This window comes from Gambusia affinis, linkage group LG16, assembly GCF_019740435.1.
Source record: "Gambusia affinis linkage group LG16, SWU_Gaff_1.0, whole genome shotgun sequence".
Classification (NCBI taxonomy): domain Eukaryota; kingdom Metazoa; phylum Chordata; class Actinopteri; order Cyprinodontiformes; family Poeciliidae; genus Gambusia; species Gambusia affinis.
Genome location: NC_057883.1, coordinates 8,668,602 through 8,685,187, shown reverse-complemented (window position 1 = coordinate 8,685,187; position 16,586 = coordinate 8,668,602). Strand labels below are relative to the sequence as shown.

At 38.8% G+C, this 16,586-nt stretch overlaps 1 protein-coding gene across 17 annotated transcripts in view; it reads left to right on the top strand.

Annotated features, from left to right (window-relative positions):
• The window catches only part of tnika (TRAF2 and NCK interacting kinase a), a 63,526-nt gene extending 47,037 nt beyond the window's left edge, over positions 1-16,489 (top strand). For 6 of the 17 annotated variants that reach the window (XM_044142015.1, XM_044142019.1, XM_044142020.1 and 3 more), the window contains 19 exons: positions 49-291; positions 1,279-1,382; positions 1,565-1,680; positions 2,969-3,066; positions 3,209-3,232; positions 4,033-4,101; positions 5,582-5,688; positions 5,929-6,031; positions 6,335-6,484; positions 6,591-6,687; positions 6,781-6,951; positions 7,037-7,180; positions 7,279-7,413; positions 7,624-7,724; positions 9,132-9,281; positions 10,496-10,513; positions 11,831-11,990; positions 12,924-13,063; positions 13,646-16,489. In XM_044142015.1, the coding sequence (XP_043997950.1) occupies positions 49-291; positions 1,279-1,382; positions 1,565-1,680; positions 2,969-3,066; positions 3,209-3,232; positions 4,033-4,101; positions 5,582-5,688; positions 5,929-6,031; positions 6,335-6,484; positions 6,591-6,687; positions 6,781-6,951; positions 7,037-7,180; positions 7,279-7,413; positions 7,624-7,724; positions 9,132-9,281; positions 10,496-10,513; positions 11,831-11,990; positions 12,924-13,063; positions 13,646-13,729 (2,214 nt within the window). In that variant the 3' untranslated portion in view covers positions 13,730-16,489. The remainder of the gene's footprint in view (positions 1-48; positions 292-1,278; positions 1,383-1,564; positions 1,681-2,968; positions 3,067-3,208; positions 3,233-4,032; positions 4,102-5,581; positions 5,689-5,928; positions 6,032-6,334; positions 6,485-6,590; positions 6,688-6,780; positions 6,952-7,036; positions 7,181-7,278; positions 7,414-7,623; positions 7,725-9,131; positions 9,282-10,495; positions 10,514-11,830; positions 11,991-12,923; positions 13,064-13,645) is intronic. The other 11 variants (XM_044142016.1, XM_044142026.1, XM_044142029.1 and 8 more) reach the window with 3 other exon arrangements.
• Positions 16,490-16,586: the final 97 nt, after the last annotated feature.

Genomic DNA, 16,586 nt, shown 5'->3' with positions numbered 1-16,586 from the left:
TACTGGCACTCGATCCGTCGGTCACTCCGTTCATTGACGTCACCTCAGATGGCCCATCTCATTCCCTCGAAGGCCCACTCCGGCTCCATGTCCGGCTCGCCGTCTCTCCAAGACCAGACAGGCTCGGCTCAGAGCGAGGGGGCTGGCGTGGCGTCGCCGAAGCCCGAGATGCCTCGTCAGAACGCAGAGCCCAGCTCTGACACTCTGGAGCCCCAGCAGCACATCAGCAGCAGGGAGGAACGAGATCGAGACAGGACTGCTTGGTTGAGGGAAGAGGATATCCCCCCCAGGGTTGGTAATCCTTATTTAATAAAGGCTGAAAATAACTGATTCTTGATTATAAATTTGTGAAGTACTGATTACTGTTTTTTCTTGCTCAACTTGGGTTTCACACTTCATCATGTTTTGTTTTTTTTCTTTAACTTTGTGCTTAAAAGCAAAGACTACAGCAGTATATATATATATATATATATAATCATTGGCAGTTTGTGAATGAATTGTCATTCTCAAAGCCTTAGTTTAGACTAGACTGCCTGATTCAGCATGAGGACGGTGTTTTGCATGTGCATAACGGCGTTTTAAATCTTGCTCAATGCAAAAATGACAAATCTTTTAAATAGACTAATTCTGAATAAAGCATTTTTACATTTCTCACCTCTCTACTTCCACCCCGGGTGACTACCTACGTATAGCCTCTATGTCAAAAAACTTTTGAATGATGTAGAGGGTTAACACTATACAAAGTAGAAACCTTTTTAGGATAAAGATTTAAAGTGTGCAGATATTTGTACTCAGCCTCCTTTTCCTTGAAGTAAATGCAGCACAGCCAGCTGCCTTCACACACACACACACACGCAACCCAACGCACACACTGTCCCTACGGTGAAATGGCAGCTTGCTGTGGAGATGCTTTTCTTCGGGAGGGAGACGTGGCAAGCAAGCAGACATCTTAAATAAATGCAGATGTAAAGTGAAAGTTTGTTCTGGAAAGTATTAACTTCTAATGGTTCATTACAAAGGCACAGCACACCTTTTTAATTTGTATTCGTAATACTTTTTTTCTTGTACCATATTTAAAAATTATATCTTGCACTGTGTTGATAAAAGTCCCATAAAGCACATGGAGTTTGTATTTATTTATAATGTGAAAAAGTGTGAAAACAGTCAAACATTCTGTGTGCTACAACTTCTGTCCAGTAGAAGAAGCAATATTGTTCCATCTCATGATGTTTCTTTTTGTGAATGTGTGTGTGTGTGTGTGTGTGTGGTTTTGTCCAGGTTCCCCAGAGAACAACCTCCATCTCTCCAGCCCTTGTTAGAAAGAATTCCCCAAATGGTGGTGGTGTGGGCCCTCGCGCCGGTTCCCAGCTCATACGGGCCAGGTAACGTCCAAAACAGAAAACTGGCTTAGCTACCCCCCAAAAAAATATTTACCGTCTGCACTTTTTCCTTTGTGAAGAGAGATAATATGTTACTTTTAATTAGGTAGAAACATGACAAGGTGACCCACCAAACCTCATTGACTTTATTAGGTTTTTTTTAAACCTTTTGTCTCTGATTTCAGTAATCCGGATCTGCGCCGTTCTGAGCTTTCCCTCGATGCCATGCTGCAAAGAACCTCCTCTAACTCGTCATCATCGTCTTCTCCTTCATCTCAGGGAGGCTCGTCCGAGAGGAGAGGTATTTAAAAGGAATAAACATACAAGCACACATCTACGCTGCATGCCGAGGGTTGCAGAAAATCTAGCGTGAGAGTAAGATTTCTTGTGAAAATGCAGACGGAAAACAACAACAAAAAAAAAGACAAAACATCCACTTGCTCTCAGAGGCTTTCAGGAGGATATTGTCGTTTGCAGCTGTGCTCCGATCAGCTTGTCTGATGTATCCTGTTACTCAGAGCCTATGGAGAGATACGGGGCAGGAAATGAGTGAGGGAGACACAGGGAAGTGTCAAACAGAGGGCCAGGGGGATGGTTTAAACACAGCATGCTCAGATCTCTGTCTGCCACAGAGGCGGTGATAAGATGAAGTACAAATAAGTCGTTGCATTTTGCAACCAGATGCAAGCTTTAAAAACTGTGGGACAGCTCGGTAAAAAAAATAAATAAATAAATAAATAAATAAAATTTGCAAGAATGAAATCAATGACAAGCTCCTTGTAATCAGAAAGGTTAAGCTGATACAGAGCCTTGTACAGAGCATTTTCACCTGTTGTAAAATCAAATGAGTACCAGGATTTAGGGAAGTTTTTTTCTTCTGCTGCTGATCAAAGTAGAACAAATAAGATACGGTATATATTTTTTTCATTCTCTTGGTTAAAGCAATGTAAGTGCAATGAACATTTATGGTGCACTGATTTTTTAAAATTTGGTTTTGTCTGTTCAGACTGATTGAGTCTCTAGATCAAAAACTGCTGCTTTTGAAATTTAAGAATTGAATTTGTTCTCTCTGGTAGAATTATGAATTTATTATTTTCGGACACCTAAAAATAGAATTAAATAGTTTTAGTTTTTTACTGTTGGTATTCATAAAATTGAGAAGCTCTCTGTTTTTGAAGGTTTCTGTTTTCAAGTAGCTTTTATGGCTTTCAATACATTTTATTTAACAAGCCCAAGGACAGAAATGACCTCTGGGTTGTAAATGTTGTAGACCTCGTGATGTAAGCTTACAGGCTGTACAAAAAGAACATTTCTGAAAATAGAAGCAAGCAGGAAGCCCCTGGTAACCAAAGAGTAATTGTCGACAGAACATATTTTAATTATGCGTTTCTCAAACCTGGCCTTTATGGAACAACAGCGAGAGGAAAGCTATTGTTGAAAGAAACCCCTAAGAAGTCTAATTTTCTGTTTCTCGCAAAACCATAGAAGATGTTGTTTTTTTCTCAACAATAGCTAACTTCAAAATTTTTTGCAACAAATCCCGTTAATGTAAGCTGATGTTTAAGCTCGGTTTATTTGGGGTTTTATAGGCCAGACCAAGCAGGTCGGAACTCCTCCCGGAGCCAACGAAGAGGTCAAACCCAAACAGGGGGAAGGCCGGGAATCAGCCAGACCCAGCAGACCTGCAGTGAGTCCAGCAGGAAACAGACACACAGTCATTTTTCATCTCCTCTCTCAGAAGCTTTTACTCATCTCCTCCTCCATTTTTCTACTTTTCACCTGCTCTTCTCTTTCTGTCTGTGCTCCTCTGTCTCTTTGCTATTCTTCAGAGCTATAAGAAAGCCATAGATGAGGTTAGTGACAACCGAGTCCCCCTCTCTTCTTTTCTTTTTTTAAATTTTATTCCCTGTTATCTTTAGCCAAAACCGTGAGACTTCCTCATCCTCTCCTAGCATGGTGAAGTTAGTTGGTCTCACAGGAAGTCAAGTGTTTTGCCTTCCATCTTTGAAAATCCAGGGTGCTATGGCAATGCCGGTGTGTGTTGCCATACACACACCGGCGTGTGTGTCAACACACACACACCGAAGAGGGTATATGTTGGCTGGTTCTGGAGCGAGATGCATACATGCATGATTTGTGTGGATACGTCCAAGAGGGGAAACAGGGGTTAAAGATGAGCTGCCAAGCACCTGAACATCCTCTGAATCTTTCTTTCCTGTTTCTTTGTTGTCGTGGTAACTGGTCAGGAGGAGCTGGTAAGCAGTCCACCTCGCCTCTGTTTGCATGATTAGTCCGATCCACCGGCTTGACCCCTTGGGTTGGTTGGCATGTGGATGATGGTTCGAGAGCGAGGCTGAGAGATGCTGCCCTCTTATGGAGCATCGGCCCTGAAGCCGCTGTGTCTCTCTTCTTCTTGAGCGAATAAAAGTGCTGATTGTGAAATCGGTAAAATCAGCACTCTTGTTCCACACATTTACAGGCCTGGCTGTGTGTGGGTGACAGCACATTTATTGTCCTCCTGTCATGCTGCTCAACCCCGCACCCTGTTATGTGATTTACCCTCTGCCTTTCTTCAGGCTTTTTGGTGAATGGTAGTGGAAAGAAATTTACTAAAGGATTTTGTGTGTGTCTTCTTTTCTGTCCACTGTTAAAGGACTTAAGCGCACTGGCTAAGGAACTTAGAGAACTGAGGGTAGAAGAAGGAAGTCGGCCTCCAGTCAAGGTACGCGGACATTTTACAGAAACTGATAAGTAAAATATATTTGCAGATTTTTTTTGTTTGTTTGTTTGTTTTAGCTTGTAATATTCTATTGACTTTCTTTGGTTTATAAAGAGGATTAGACCTAGCAGACAGCCCAGGATTTTAAGCCATTCTGTTTTTGTTTACTTAAGTGCTCTTCCCTAAAATTCTGGAAAAACAAATGTGGTTGGTTCATCTGGGTGTGTATGGGTTTTGAATTAACTTTTAATTAGCAATCTATGACTTTCGGTTTCTCTCAGGCTTAAGGGGACGATAGGAAAAATACTTTTACGTCTCCTCAAGATTAAGATCTTACTTTTAAGCTACACAAACACTTTGGGTGGGTTTTCAGCAGTTTAATAGAAATTTTGTGACCAAAAAAACCTTTAATGATGCTCCAAACACAATCAGCAGTCTTCTATGCTCATCTCAGGTTTACCTTTTCCCAATCTTCATGCATTTAGGGAAAGATGAGGGAACTCAAGACTGTAGACTATCTAGTGTTTTCTTGACAGGTTATACAAAGTGCTCACAGCGGTACTACCAATTTATGTGGCACTTATAGAATTTGTAAGAAATTGGTTCTTAAACTAGTTTTTTTTCCCCTCACTGAATTAATGTCCTAAAATTAAAAGTTGGATTGTCTTAAAATATCTCTGTGAGATTATACTACTGCTATAAATGCATAATTAGCTTTAAGGTAATTTACAAACAAGATATAGCAATTTTTGAATATATGACTGACCCTCTACACTCATTTTGGAAAGATTGCCAAATGAGAATTAAGGTCGTTCTCTTACTAACCCTTGTTCAACGACTGGACACAAAAACAAGTCCAAGAGAGGATGGAGGTTTTAGGGCACTTTAACATCAGATCTGCTTTATATCTAGCGTAACGTTCCTATAAATTAGATCGGAGGGTGCTGCTTGCTTGCCTACTTATATTATCGCTCTTATACCAGAAGCTACATCAGTCACAAACCCTGAGGGAAAACCCAGTCCCTGCTATAAATTATCAGCTTCACTGGTTTAAGCAAAGGAGAAATCTCTTATAGTTCATATTATCTTTGGAGGAATTCAAAACACAGCAAATTGTTTTATTTGAGGCTAAATTCAATCAGTGTAGAAAATAGAAATATGAAAAAGCACTTGAAGAAAGTCAACAACAAAGAACTTTAAACATACAATAGCCTTATGCGATACAGTCCCTGTAATGTAAGTGTTTAGAATTGCATTCTTTTGCTTCCAACTTTTTTGAAATAAGAACTTAAATACAGACCTAAGGACCAAAATATATTTCCAAATAAAACTTGCTAAATGATACAGAATTGTTCACCCAATATGTATTACTTTTTATGTAGGTTGTTTTTGTGTTTTGGTCTAATGAATCTAATCTAATCTATAGTACATTGTTAGGCGACAGGGTTTCTCATTGATCTTAATTCTTGCTGTCGTGATAAAGGTCACAGACTACTCATCCTCCAGCGAAGAATCGGAGAGCAGCGATGAGGACGGGGAGGTGCTGGGGCACGACGGGACCGTTGCCGTTAGCGACATCCCCCGCATCATGTAAACCGCCTTCTCTGGTTTAATTTTTTGGACACACCTTCTAATTAAATTCAATTAGAAAGTGTGTCCAAACCTTTGGTCTGTACTGTATATATATATAATATAATGAACTGCAGTCCGTCAGTTTTTGTTACTATTAAAGATTTGCACACATTTGGATTTTGCTCTGTGCCAAGTGAGTGCGGACTCAGTTTCAGCAGAAATTGTTTGTGAGCGATGGATTCTGTTTGTGCGCTGCAGGCCGGGAGTCCAGAGCAGCTCTGAGTCGTATGGAGGGCTGGCAGAGGACCCTCTGGGAGGCTCCTATAATAGCTCCAGGGACAGTACTCTGATGATGAGAGAGGTGAGGAATGTGAAAACATGCAAACACACTCATTCTCAGTAATAATTCACACAATAATTCACACAATAATTTTCAGGTTTATAAGACAGTTATATGCTGCTGTCTATTTCTCTGCCACATATAAATCAAATAAAATTTTTATGAGGAAACATCGAAGGAGTTTCATACTTTTGAAAAGGAATAGTAGATTGTAAAAGTATCCCAGGATAAAAATGTGACTTTGTTTATGCTGTGCTCTCAATTGCCGACCTTCTACAATCTGTGCACTTAAGATTCAAATGATCATCTGCTTCTGTCACTCAGGCCGAGGAAAGGAGGAGAGGTGGCCACTCCGAAAGCAATGGTTTTAGCAATCACAGTAACCATGGCAACCTCCCTGACCTAGTACAGCAGAGCAACTCTCCCAACTCCACGCCCACCACAGCTCTGCAGGAACTTAGCGACATGGCCGAGGTCAGGCTCGAACACATCACCACGGCCGCGCTCATGAACACTCAGCCGTGCGTATTGCCGATCAATGTAGGCCACTGTTGACCAATCAGGTTTGGTGTTTTTGCAGTTTGGTTTGAGTGGGTCCAAAGCATCGTTTACTCCCTTCGTCGACCCGCGTGTCTATCAAACCTCCCCGAGTGAAAACGACGAGAGCTCAGCAGCAGGTGGAAGAAAAGCTTCAGACGTTACTTTTGCTGCTGCGACTCTGCGCCCTCGAAATATTTAACCTGACCTCTTTTCCGATCTCCCCGTCCCAGCCATGTTTGCCAACGAGCTGCTGAGGCAGGAGCAGGCGCGACTAAACGAAGCCAGAAAGATCTCTGTTGTTAATGTGAACCCCACAAACATCAGACCTCACAGCGACACGCCAGAGATCCGAAAATACAAGAAGCGCTTCAACTCGGAGATCCTGTGTGCCGCGCTCTGGGGTAGGGAGGAACACGCTTTATTTTCTCCAATGCATCAACAAATCCCTCCTTTTTATTCACCCCTCTGTGTTTGTGTTGCGTTCAGGTGTGAACCTGTTGGTCGGGACGGAAAATGGTTTAATGCTGCTTGACCGAAGTGGGCAGGGCAAAGTCTACAACCTGATTACGAGACGACGGTTTTTACAGATGGATGTGCTGGAGGGTCTGAATGTGTTAGTCACCATATCTGGTAAATACTATGTGTCTTATGATTTCTGTGTTTATCTGATCACCTCTTTTCAGAAATTTACATCCGGTGTTTGCTTTTTGTTTTCTCCTCTCTCTCAGGGAAAAAGAACAAGCTGCGTGTTTACTATTTGTCCTGGCTGAGGAACAGAATATTACACAATGACCCAGAAGTGGAGAAGAAACAGGGTTGGATCACTGTTGGAGAGCTGGAGGGCTGTGTGCATTATAAAGTTGGTGAGATGCTGTTTTGATTAATACAAATGGTTAGATTTTTTTTTCATTCATTCATTCTACCATTATTTATCCAGGTAAGCTATTATGAACGAGTTCATATTGACAGTTTGACCTGATTTTTAATCTTTAGTAATGTGTTATTTCTATAAATATTACAAAATGTGCACGCTTTTACAAATGTGTGTGTTTTATTTTTCCTTCTATTTCCAGTAAAGTATGAGAGAATCAAATTCCTGGTGATTGCACTTAAGAACTCAGTGGAAATCTACGCCTGGGCACCAAAACCTTACCACAAATTCATGGCCTTTAAGGTACAGCATGAACATGTTCTCATTATAAATACTAGGGTGGTAGCAACACATCAAACACACAAGCTCAAAGAGATAGGTCGGGAATTTTTAAAGTGAAGTTTTGTTAATAAGTTAAAGTTATAAAGAGAGCAAATGTTTTCCCTGCAGCCAGCCAAATATTTTTGGCACATTCATGTAACATAGATCCAGAATAACTGATGGCATGTGCAAATAATCTCTTACCATAGTAACTGACCAGATGTTAAGGAAGTGTAAAAATCAATTTATCATTCTTCTGTACCACTGATATATTTACTTTTTAAGTCAATTTATTTTTATATCAGATAGCTAATTTTACTGGAAAGGCTTTTTATTCTTAACACGTGTTTCACACAGGCCTACCAACTCCATTCCCTGGGACAGCTTCTTTTTACTTAGTCGTCACATTTAATGCGATTTGATGACTCTGTAATGGTTCATATGGTAACATTCGCAGGACCTGAGAGGTTTCTGAGATTGAGCCTGTTATGAGATGGTCTGCTTTGGGCCTGACCTCTCTCAGAATAGCCGTTAGCTTGAGCCTCCAGGGTAATCTTAATTTATACCAAATAAAAGTGGCCTTCTACGGATCCGATATTAATTTCTCATATTCTTTTAAAGAATCTCACTTTAAATACTCAAAATTCTGAAATATTTGTTACAGCTGCCACTTGCCTTTTTTAAATTAGTCTGATGATTAATTTTGTGATGAACTGACTGTTCTAAATGATAATTCTTTCTATAAAAAGCTATTTTGTCTTATTTTCACTTTCTTTTGTAGTTTGTTCAAAAATACAAAAGAAAGTATTTTTGCAAGTTAAATAAAATGCGACTAATTTAGAGAATGAATGTTTGAATTGTTTATGCATTAAAAAAAAACTATTGTTATTATAATAAATTAAAATGCAAACTATTTGTTTATGTCTAGATGAAACTAGAAATAAGTGAAAATAACTCGGTTCAGTCAGAGAAACCATAAGAAAAAAACCTGTTACACTTTTTTAATTAAAATGTCATGATATAGACTGTAATTTTGAAATTCTAACATTAGGTGAAGAGACTCTTAATGAAATAGAGACAAAACTATTAAAAAAATATTTTGACCAAAAATCTTCATATTGACTAGTTTTTATTGGTTTTTCATTGTCATTTATGAAGTTCTTACATTTTGGCTACTCTACATCTCCAACTTTCTTTATTTTCAGGGTTCTTAGCTCAGACAAATTTCTCCACCTGAAATAATGTTGACATTGCAACCAAGTTACTTTGACAAAAATTGCACTGTTTTTAACGCCACAAAACATTGCGTCATGGAGGCTGACTGTACTCTTGCTCATCGATGAAGGTTTTCATGCTCTTTCCCTTAACTATTCTCTTCCTCTTTTTCAGTCGTTCACTGAGTTGCAGCACCGTCCTCAGCTGGTTGACCTCACAGTGGAGGAAGGCCAGAGGTTAAAAGTTATCTATGGCTCTTGTGTGGGCTTCCATGTCATCGATGTGGACTCAGGCAATCCCTACGACATTTACATCCCCTCACATGTAAGATTAGAATGCCGTTTCTATGCGCTTATGTTTTTCGTTTGAATAAATCGTCTTCTCCAACGGGGAGCGTTCGATTTCTCGATGCTTCAAGTCATTCAGTATTAGCTTAACCCCACCGATGAAGGTCATCAGTAAGAAGAAATCTTGAAACAACCTTTTTGATTGATTTTCTGAGGCGCGGTAAAGGGATTGATGTCAGCTCTGCATCCGTTTTATTTTTAGTTTGGCTAAATCTGGTGCTTGTATCAACCATGTAAAGAAGGCAGAACGCACAAATTATTGAACCGATCATATTGCAGGCCACAAAGATAGAATTGATCCCTTTGGGGGGGTTTTTACATCAACTACAACACAGCATCAGTTGCCTGAAGCAGTTTTTGTAGCAAAGCTGTTTTATTGTTTTCCATTATGCAGCCAACAAACATTAAGTTCAAAAGGCGTTCAGTCATACGCTCCATTTAACAATGTGACAGAAACCAACCAGATCAGACCGAATGCAAATGAGCACAACTGCGTCAACCGCACTTAACTTGATAACGTTTCAGTAGAATGGAAATGTTAGGACTTCCATTTTTTATTTACTTTATGCAAAAAGACTAAAGACTCCATTATAGAATAATCCAGTTTGGTCTGTCTACATATTTTAGCCGATGAAATGCTGCAGTTGAAGACTCTGAAATAGTCTTTCAGCATTGGTTGAAACCTACAAAATTGCCAACATGTTGTTAGCCAGCCTCTGCTTTCTTGCAAATACTTACAAATAGTTTAAATTTGGTCTTTTACTCAGTTTCCATGTCTTTGTTTTACCGAATACCCAAAATGCTTCCAGGCAGAAGATTTAAAGCTGTAGCAACAGAAGGGGCATTAAAAACAAGTCAACAAAAACAGAATAAATATAGAAGAGGGCAAATACATTTTCAGTTGTGACTTAGAAACACGTTGGGAATGAATTGAGAGAGATGCTTGGTTGTTTTGTTGGATATCCACAACCTGATCTCGCGAAAGTGGGGGAAAAAAAAATTGATGGATGTCAAAGCGAGATACTTTACCTGCATTTATTGCAGTAGTGATCTGACTTAGGCATTCAAAGAGCCAGAACAGCTGGCGTCCGCTTTCCCAAACCTTTCAAGTCAACATGAATGAATGTTTGTGGTTTTCTCATTGTTTCCATTTTTTTTTATTAATGTCCATTTTCTCTCCTTCCTCTCCAGTGTTCCAAACACATGAAGGTGACATGCTGCCCTTTAGTGGAGTAGACCAATAGACGTGTTTAGTAAAAGTTCCCCTGTTGACCTTAGAGCAACATTACATGTGTCCTTGCCGTCCACCATAGTGTAGCTATTAACACAAAAGTTGGTCAGAAATTAACACGTTCGAATAGATTTGTCTCACCCATGAAGCATAACACAAGGCTCTCAGAAATATTCTTACTGCCAAGTTGAATTATTTAAACCAAGTTTAATCACATGATCCTCATGTTTCAGAATTAGTCATGATAACTTTCCAGTGAAATTGTTTCTAGTTGTTCAGATCATTCTTCCAGTAAGAAAAACCTTCATCTTATTTTTAATTAACTAATGTTATGACGCATGTGGGCAAGTTTCTCTTCCCTACTGTTGACAGAAAAAGCAGAAATGCGGCAACAAGTTCGACTAATTGAGCTGTTATGTAAAAGTGGTGTTTTATGGGTTGAGACAAGTTTTTGCTGTTCTTGTCTTGAGTGATAATTTTCTGCAGGCTAAAGTAACATGTCTTGCCACCATTTTGTATCATTTTCTACATCTGTTTTGACATTTAAAAAGGGCTGAAGTTAAGGGATGAAAGAAGGACCAAGACTTCTACTTTCTTAACTGCAATCTAAAAAAAAAGTGGTATAGCAGTTTCTTACATTTTCTAAATCTTAAAACCTTCATCTCATTTGCATCTGACATTATTTACAGAGAAGTCAGGTCGCACAATATTATTTCAGAAACAACTGTTTACGGAAAGAAAGAAAGAAAGATATTTAAAAAATGTGGGGAAAAAGAAAAACACTAAACCCTGCGGTACTCCATATTTGATAGATGCACCAGCGGTGCTTCATTGTTAACTCGGCTGCCTGAGTTAATTACATTTTTATGGAATATATTTAGTACAGCTTTTCGACAGCATGAGTTGGTATGCAGATGACACTTAGTTATATGTAATCCATTAAGTCCAATTCAGTCAGTCAAATACAGAATAACTAGATTAACCTCAAAACATCAAGACTAGATTACTTTTTATTTCCTGTTTACAAACTCAGACGTGACAGATTAGAGAGTAATTGCCAAGAATCTCAACTTAAAAATTCTAAATTATCTGAGAAAACATATCTAATCAAAATGTAACTTTTTGTTGTTCTGATGCCTATTTTGCGCTTGGCTCCTCTTTTCCAGATTACAGAATGCAGAATGTAGAAAACTAAAGACGCATTAATACCTGTTATACTCTAACATCAAGTCAATTATGATCAACTTCACCACACTCTCTTAAGTCCTACATGCTTTTGGTTGCTTTTATCTTAGATCCAGAGTCAGGTGACGCCCCATGCCATCGTTGTTCTCCCTAAGACCGATGGAATGGAGATGCTGTTGTGCTATGAGGACGAGGGGGTCTACGTCAACACGTATGGACGCATCACCAAGGACGTGGTGCTACAGTGGGGGGAGATGCCTACCTCTGTTGGTAGGTATTCCTTAAATTTACATGTATTTACATGTACATGTATTATACGAAATCTTGTAAAGGATGAACTGCTTTGAGTAGAAGACTTCGGGTATCTTGATTGGTCTTACGTAACTTTAGAGGGCAGACAGTGGATTTACTGATGGATTGGGGCATCGTCTGCTGCACACCAGGTGCTGCTCCTGATCTGTTATGGCGAAGAACAAACTTATTTCGAAAAGCAAAGTGGCCAATCTAGGTTTCCAACTATGGTGATGAGACATGGATCATGGCATACAAAGCCACATTTATGCACAGTCATCTTCAGTAAATTACAATATACATCCCAATTGTTGTTTGTTTGTTTTTTGTTCTGATGTAATGTTTTAATTTTAAATGTCATGTCTTCATTAGGTTAAAGTGGGAAATCGTTACAATTAACAGAAAGAAAGGCTGTCAAACACCCATTTCTGTGTAATCAATCTACATAATCTGTTTCATTTGTGACAAAGTCCCTTAAATAAATTAGCTTTTCAATAATATTTGAATTTGTTGAATGAGTCTACATAAGGAACTGCCATGTTTTCGTGTGTGCTCAGCCTGCGACATGTCTGTGGAATATTCTGCTAACTTTTTTTGTGCTCTACTTCCCTCAAGTGGCAGCCAGGGACATTACACACATTGACCACAATCAGATTTTCAAATTGAAGCTTTACAGGACTGAATCCACTGCTTTGTTTGACTTTGTTTTGTTTTCTTGCTTTAAAATTTTTTTAAATATATGTATCTTGTCATGAAAGCTTGTTTATGAATTTTCTTTGGAATTGACCTTTGGTTTCAAGGATTGCTCAAAAGTTGGTTCTTACTGTTGACATAATGTTCATTGCAAACTGAAATAATTGTACTATATTTTATTATTTAACTTAATTAAAAACATTTTGCATCTCTTTCCAGCCTATATCCATTCTAATCAGATTATGGGCTGGGGGGAGAAAGCCATAGAGATCCGCTCCGTTGAGACGGGTCATCTGGACGGCGTGTTCATGCACAAGAGAGCCCAGAGACTTAAATTCCTGTGTGAGCGCAATGATAAGGTAATTACTACATACAGTAAGCTCCTCTTAGCCATATTATTTTTTTCTCACGCTGCATTTCACACATAAGACAATTGATTGCAATGTGACTGCAATACACAACAATTTCCAGATAGAGGATTGATCCATAATAGAAAAAAACAAATATGTTTCCTGTGGTTCTACAGACTTAGTAGATGATTTGCACAGTTGCCTAGCAAAGATATCGACATTGCTTAAGTTTTTTAACATTTTGTCACGTTACAACCTAAAACGTCAGCGTATTTTATTTGTGGAAAAGTTTCAATTACAGTCAGGTAGTGTAAATGAAGTCAAAATTCAACAGGGTTTTCTGCCTCTATGGATGGTGGAAAACTAAAACCACACATCACCCTGAACGCACCGTTGTCACGGTGAAACATGGCGGTGGCTGCTTGTTGTCAGGACAGAGAAGCTTTTAATGATTTGTATCTGTAAACATTTTAAGAAATTTGGGGGAAAAAAACAAAACAAAAAAAAAAACAAGTGGATTACATTAATGCTTTTAAAACCCAATCTAAGCTTCTTGTTTAATTTTTTTTTCTTTCTCCACCTGTTCTCCAGGTGTTCTTTGCGTCGGTGCGTTCGGGAGGTAGTAGCCAGGTGTTCTTCATGACCCTCAACAGAAACTCGATGATGAACTGGTGACCTTCCTCCCTGTCCACTCTGCCTCGCTCTTCCATTGGCCAGTACAACAACCCCGTTGTTTCTCCTGCGGGCTAATGCACCACAAATGAAACGAACCCAACTGACCCGGATCGTCGCAAATAGACTTTTCTTTTTTTTCTTCTTCTTCTTTTTTTGCGCACTAAAGACAAATACTGAGTAGGAAAGAAATAGTTCCAGAAGAGACTAAATATCCTAGATCGATCTGGGTCACGGAGAAGCCATTGTTACTTAACTGACTGGCCCTAACGTTTCAGATTTCCTCTTTCTTTGTCTTTTCCTTCCCTGTTGTCTCTCTTCATTTTGGACCAGTGGATTTAAGAGTTTACCTCTTTACACCTGCCTCCTTTTACCAACCCTATTTCCCATCATCCGACTGCCCTGACTTCTGTTTTCCTCTCATCCATCTCGAGTGAGCTCATCCACAAAGAGCTCTGAAGGCCTTTGATCCAATCTGAAGATGTCACTATTGGAAAGGCAGCGCCAAGACAAAACTGATGACAGGACTGCAAATTTATTCTGAATGTCGCTAATCAAAGCTGACAGCCTGTTTGATTTTCACTCACATCCTCTCTCACTTCCTTTCAGCTCCATCTTTCTGTGCTCTGACCAAACTCCCTTCTTATTTCACGATCGATCACATTTCTCCTGACAGAGGCATTGATGCACCCTGCTGTGAAATGGATCGTTACAATATGCAATATGTTCTCTTTTTCTGTTTCGTCTTCTTCTTCTCCACTACACTCCTCGTCCCTCTCTGTACTTTTTAAACTCTGAAGGTGCTGCATCAGATTTACTGTAATCTTAAATGAACAAAAAGGGGCCCGGGCACAAAACATTCTGTTAGCTTTTGTTTTCATTCTGCGGAAGATTTCGGAGTTAGTGATTCCTTAATGTTAGTGGAAACACATCTGAGTCTCTGAAATTAGGATTATGTGTGTGGGCGTGCTCATGTGTGTGTGTCTTTAACTTGTTGCAAAAGTTTAAATCAAGCCAGAATCGAAGTTAGACGTTGATATTAATGTCAGGCTGCAGTATTTCAATCTTTCACCCGACACGATAAAAAAAAAACAAAAAAAAACATTGAGTTTGTTTACATGCACAGATGTTACATTATCTCATAGTGTAAAGTTTATGAGTTTCTGCATCTGAGCAGTGCGCATTTAAGGAATGCAATATGCAGGATGATTTTGGGGGGTTTTGTTTCTTTTCCTTTTTGTAATGAGGTGGTTGTTGTTGTTTGGTTTTGCTTATCCTGAACTCAGCCTCAACAGGATTTGAGCTGCTGTCCCCAACTACTGTGTGCATGTGTAAAGCATTCACTACTGAACACTGTGGGATCCTTTCAAATCATGCTCCGCCTCCGGTTGGCTCATCTGATTTTGGCTCCTAGATATTTGTACGGTGCCGAGCATGATGTAAGTGAAACTTAAAAATGGAAGCCACGAGGAAGGATTACTGATCACTTTTTAACTACTGTCTTGTTTTTATTGTTATTGCTGTTGTTCGTTTTTTTTTTTTTTTTTACCTCCAGTAGTGATTTTTACTTTTTTGGGGGACAGTTTTTATTTTAATGTAACACATTGCTGATTACCTATTTTGTTGTCATGGACAGAGATATGCATTAATAAATTTAAGTCTAATTTTCTTTTTTTTTGGAAAGCATTTTTTTTCTCAAAATATCAAGCACATAGATATGGTACAGATGTTGATTTTCTTTTTCTTTTTCTTTTTTTTTTACCGATTTCACAACGTAATGCAGAAAGTTCTGGAGCTGCTGGAGTAACTAGAGGATCTTTTGCCATATGTTATATTTTGGAATAAAGTTACTCCTAAGCAGGATTTTAAATCATTGTCTTGAATTGAAATTGGTTTTGAGTTGTACCATCGCATTCAGTGAGACCCTCGTGTTTACACTGTGTTTATAAGATTAGCAGATTTACCTCAATAGTGTGTCGGATTTGCCCAGATTTTTTTAATTTATCTGAAATTGTCCCACATCTAACGTGATCTGCTGTCCCAGAATTTGTGAGTGAAACACACTATGCATACTGAATGCGTCTGCCACTTATACATTTATTATGGGTTTTGGGACTATTTTCACTTTAATAAGGTAAATAATTATTTAATCACTTGGGGGCACACAAAGGGCAGAGTATAAATTATTAAACTATTAAAAATTAATATTTTGGATATTAGGTTAACTGAATCTTCTCTAAGAGCTTACAACTTTTCATTTCCTCCAGAATTGTCTTCGAGCCACTTTACTCCTGCAAACAGCTGTAAATTGTTTTATAGGGTCAACAAAAGACATAACAAGATACTAACTCAACCATAATGTTTTTAAGTGCATTTTTTCCCCCTTTTGAAATCTTTTTTTGTGCGTTGAAGAACTTAAAAAACCCAAACAAACAGACAAAAAAACCATTTACTGTACACTGTTGTTGTTTTCTGTGCGGCTGTAAGCTGCATTTCGCTGATCTAAGCAGGCGAAGATTTTAGCAATAAAGCGCCAAGCTACAGATCGTCTTCCCTGGGATGCACATGCTTTGGTTGAGCATAAGCAAGCGCATTAATTGTCACCATGCTGAAATCTCTTCTTTCTAAAACCAGAACCACTGTAGACTTTTAACTGTTCAGTTTGTGTTATCATTATTTTTAAAAGAGCACTGCTAATGTTTTGGGGACTGATTTATTTTTTAAAGTGATGATGGAAAAGAGAAATAAAAGAGACTACCATAACAGGAGCCTGTTTGCCTATTTGTGAGCATTTCTATCTTAATTTTGTGTAAACATGTGTATCAGCGTCGACCCTCAGACTTTGTCCAAGCCTTAGTAA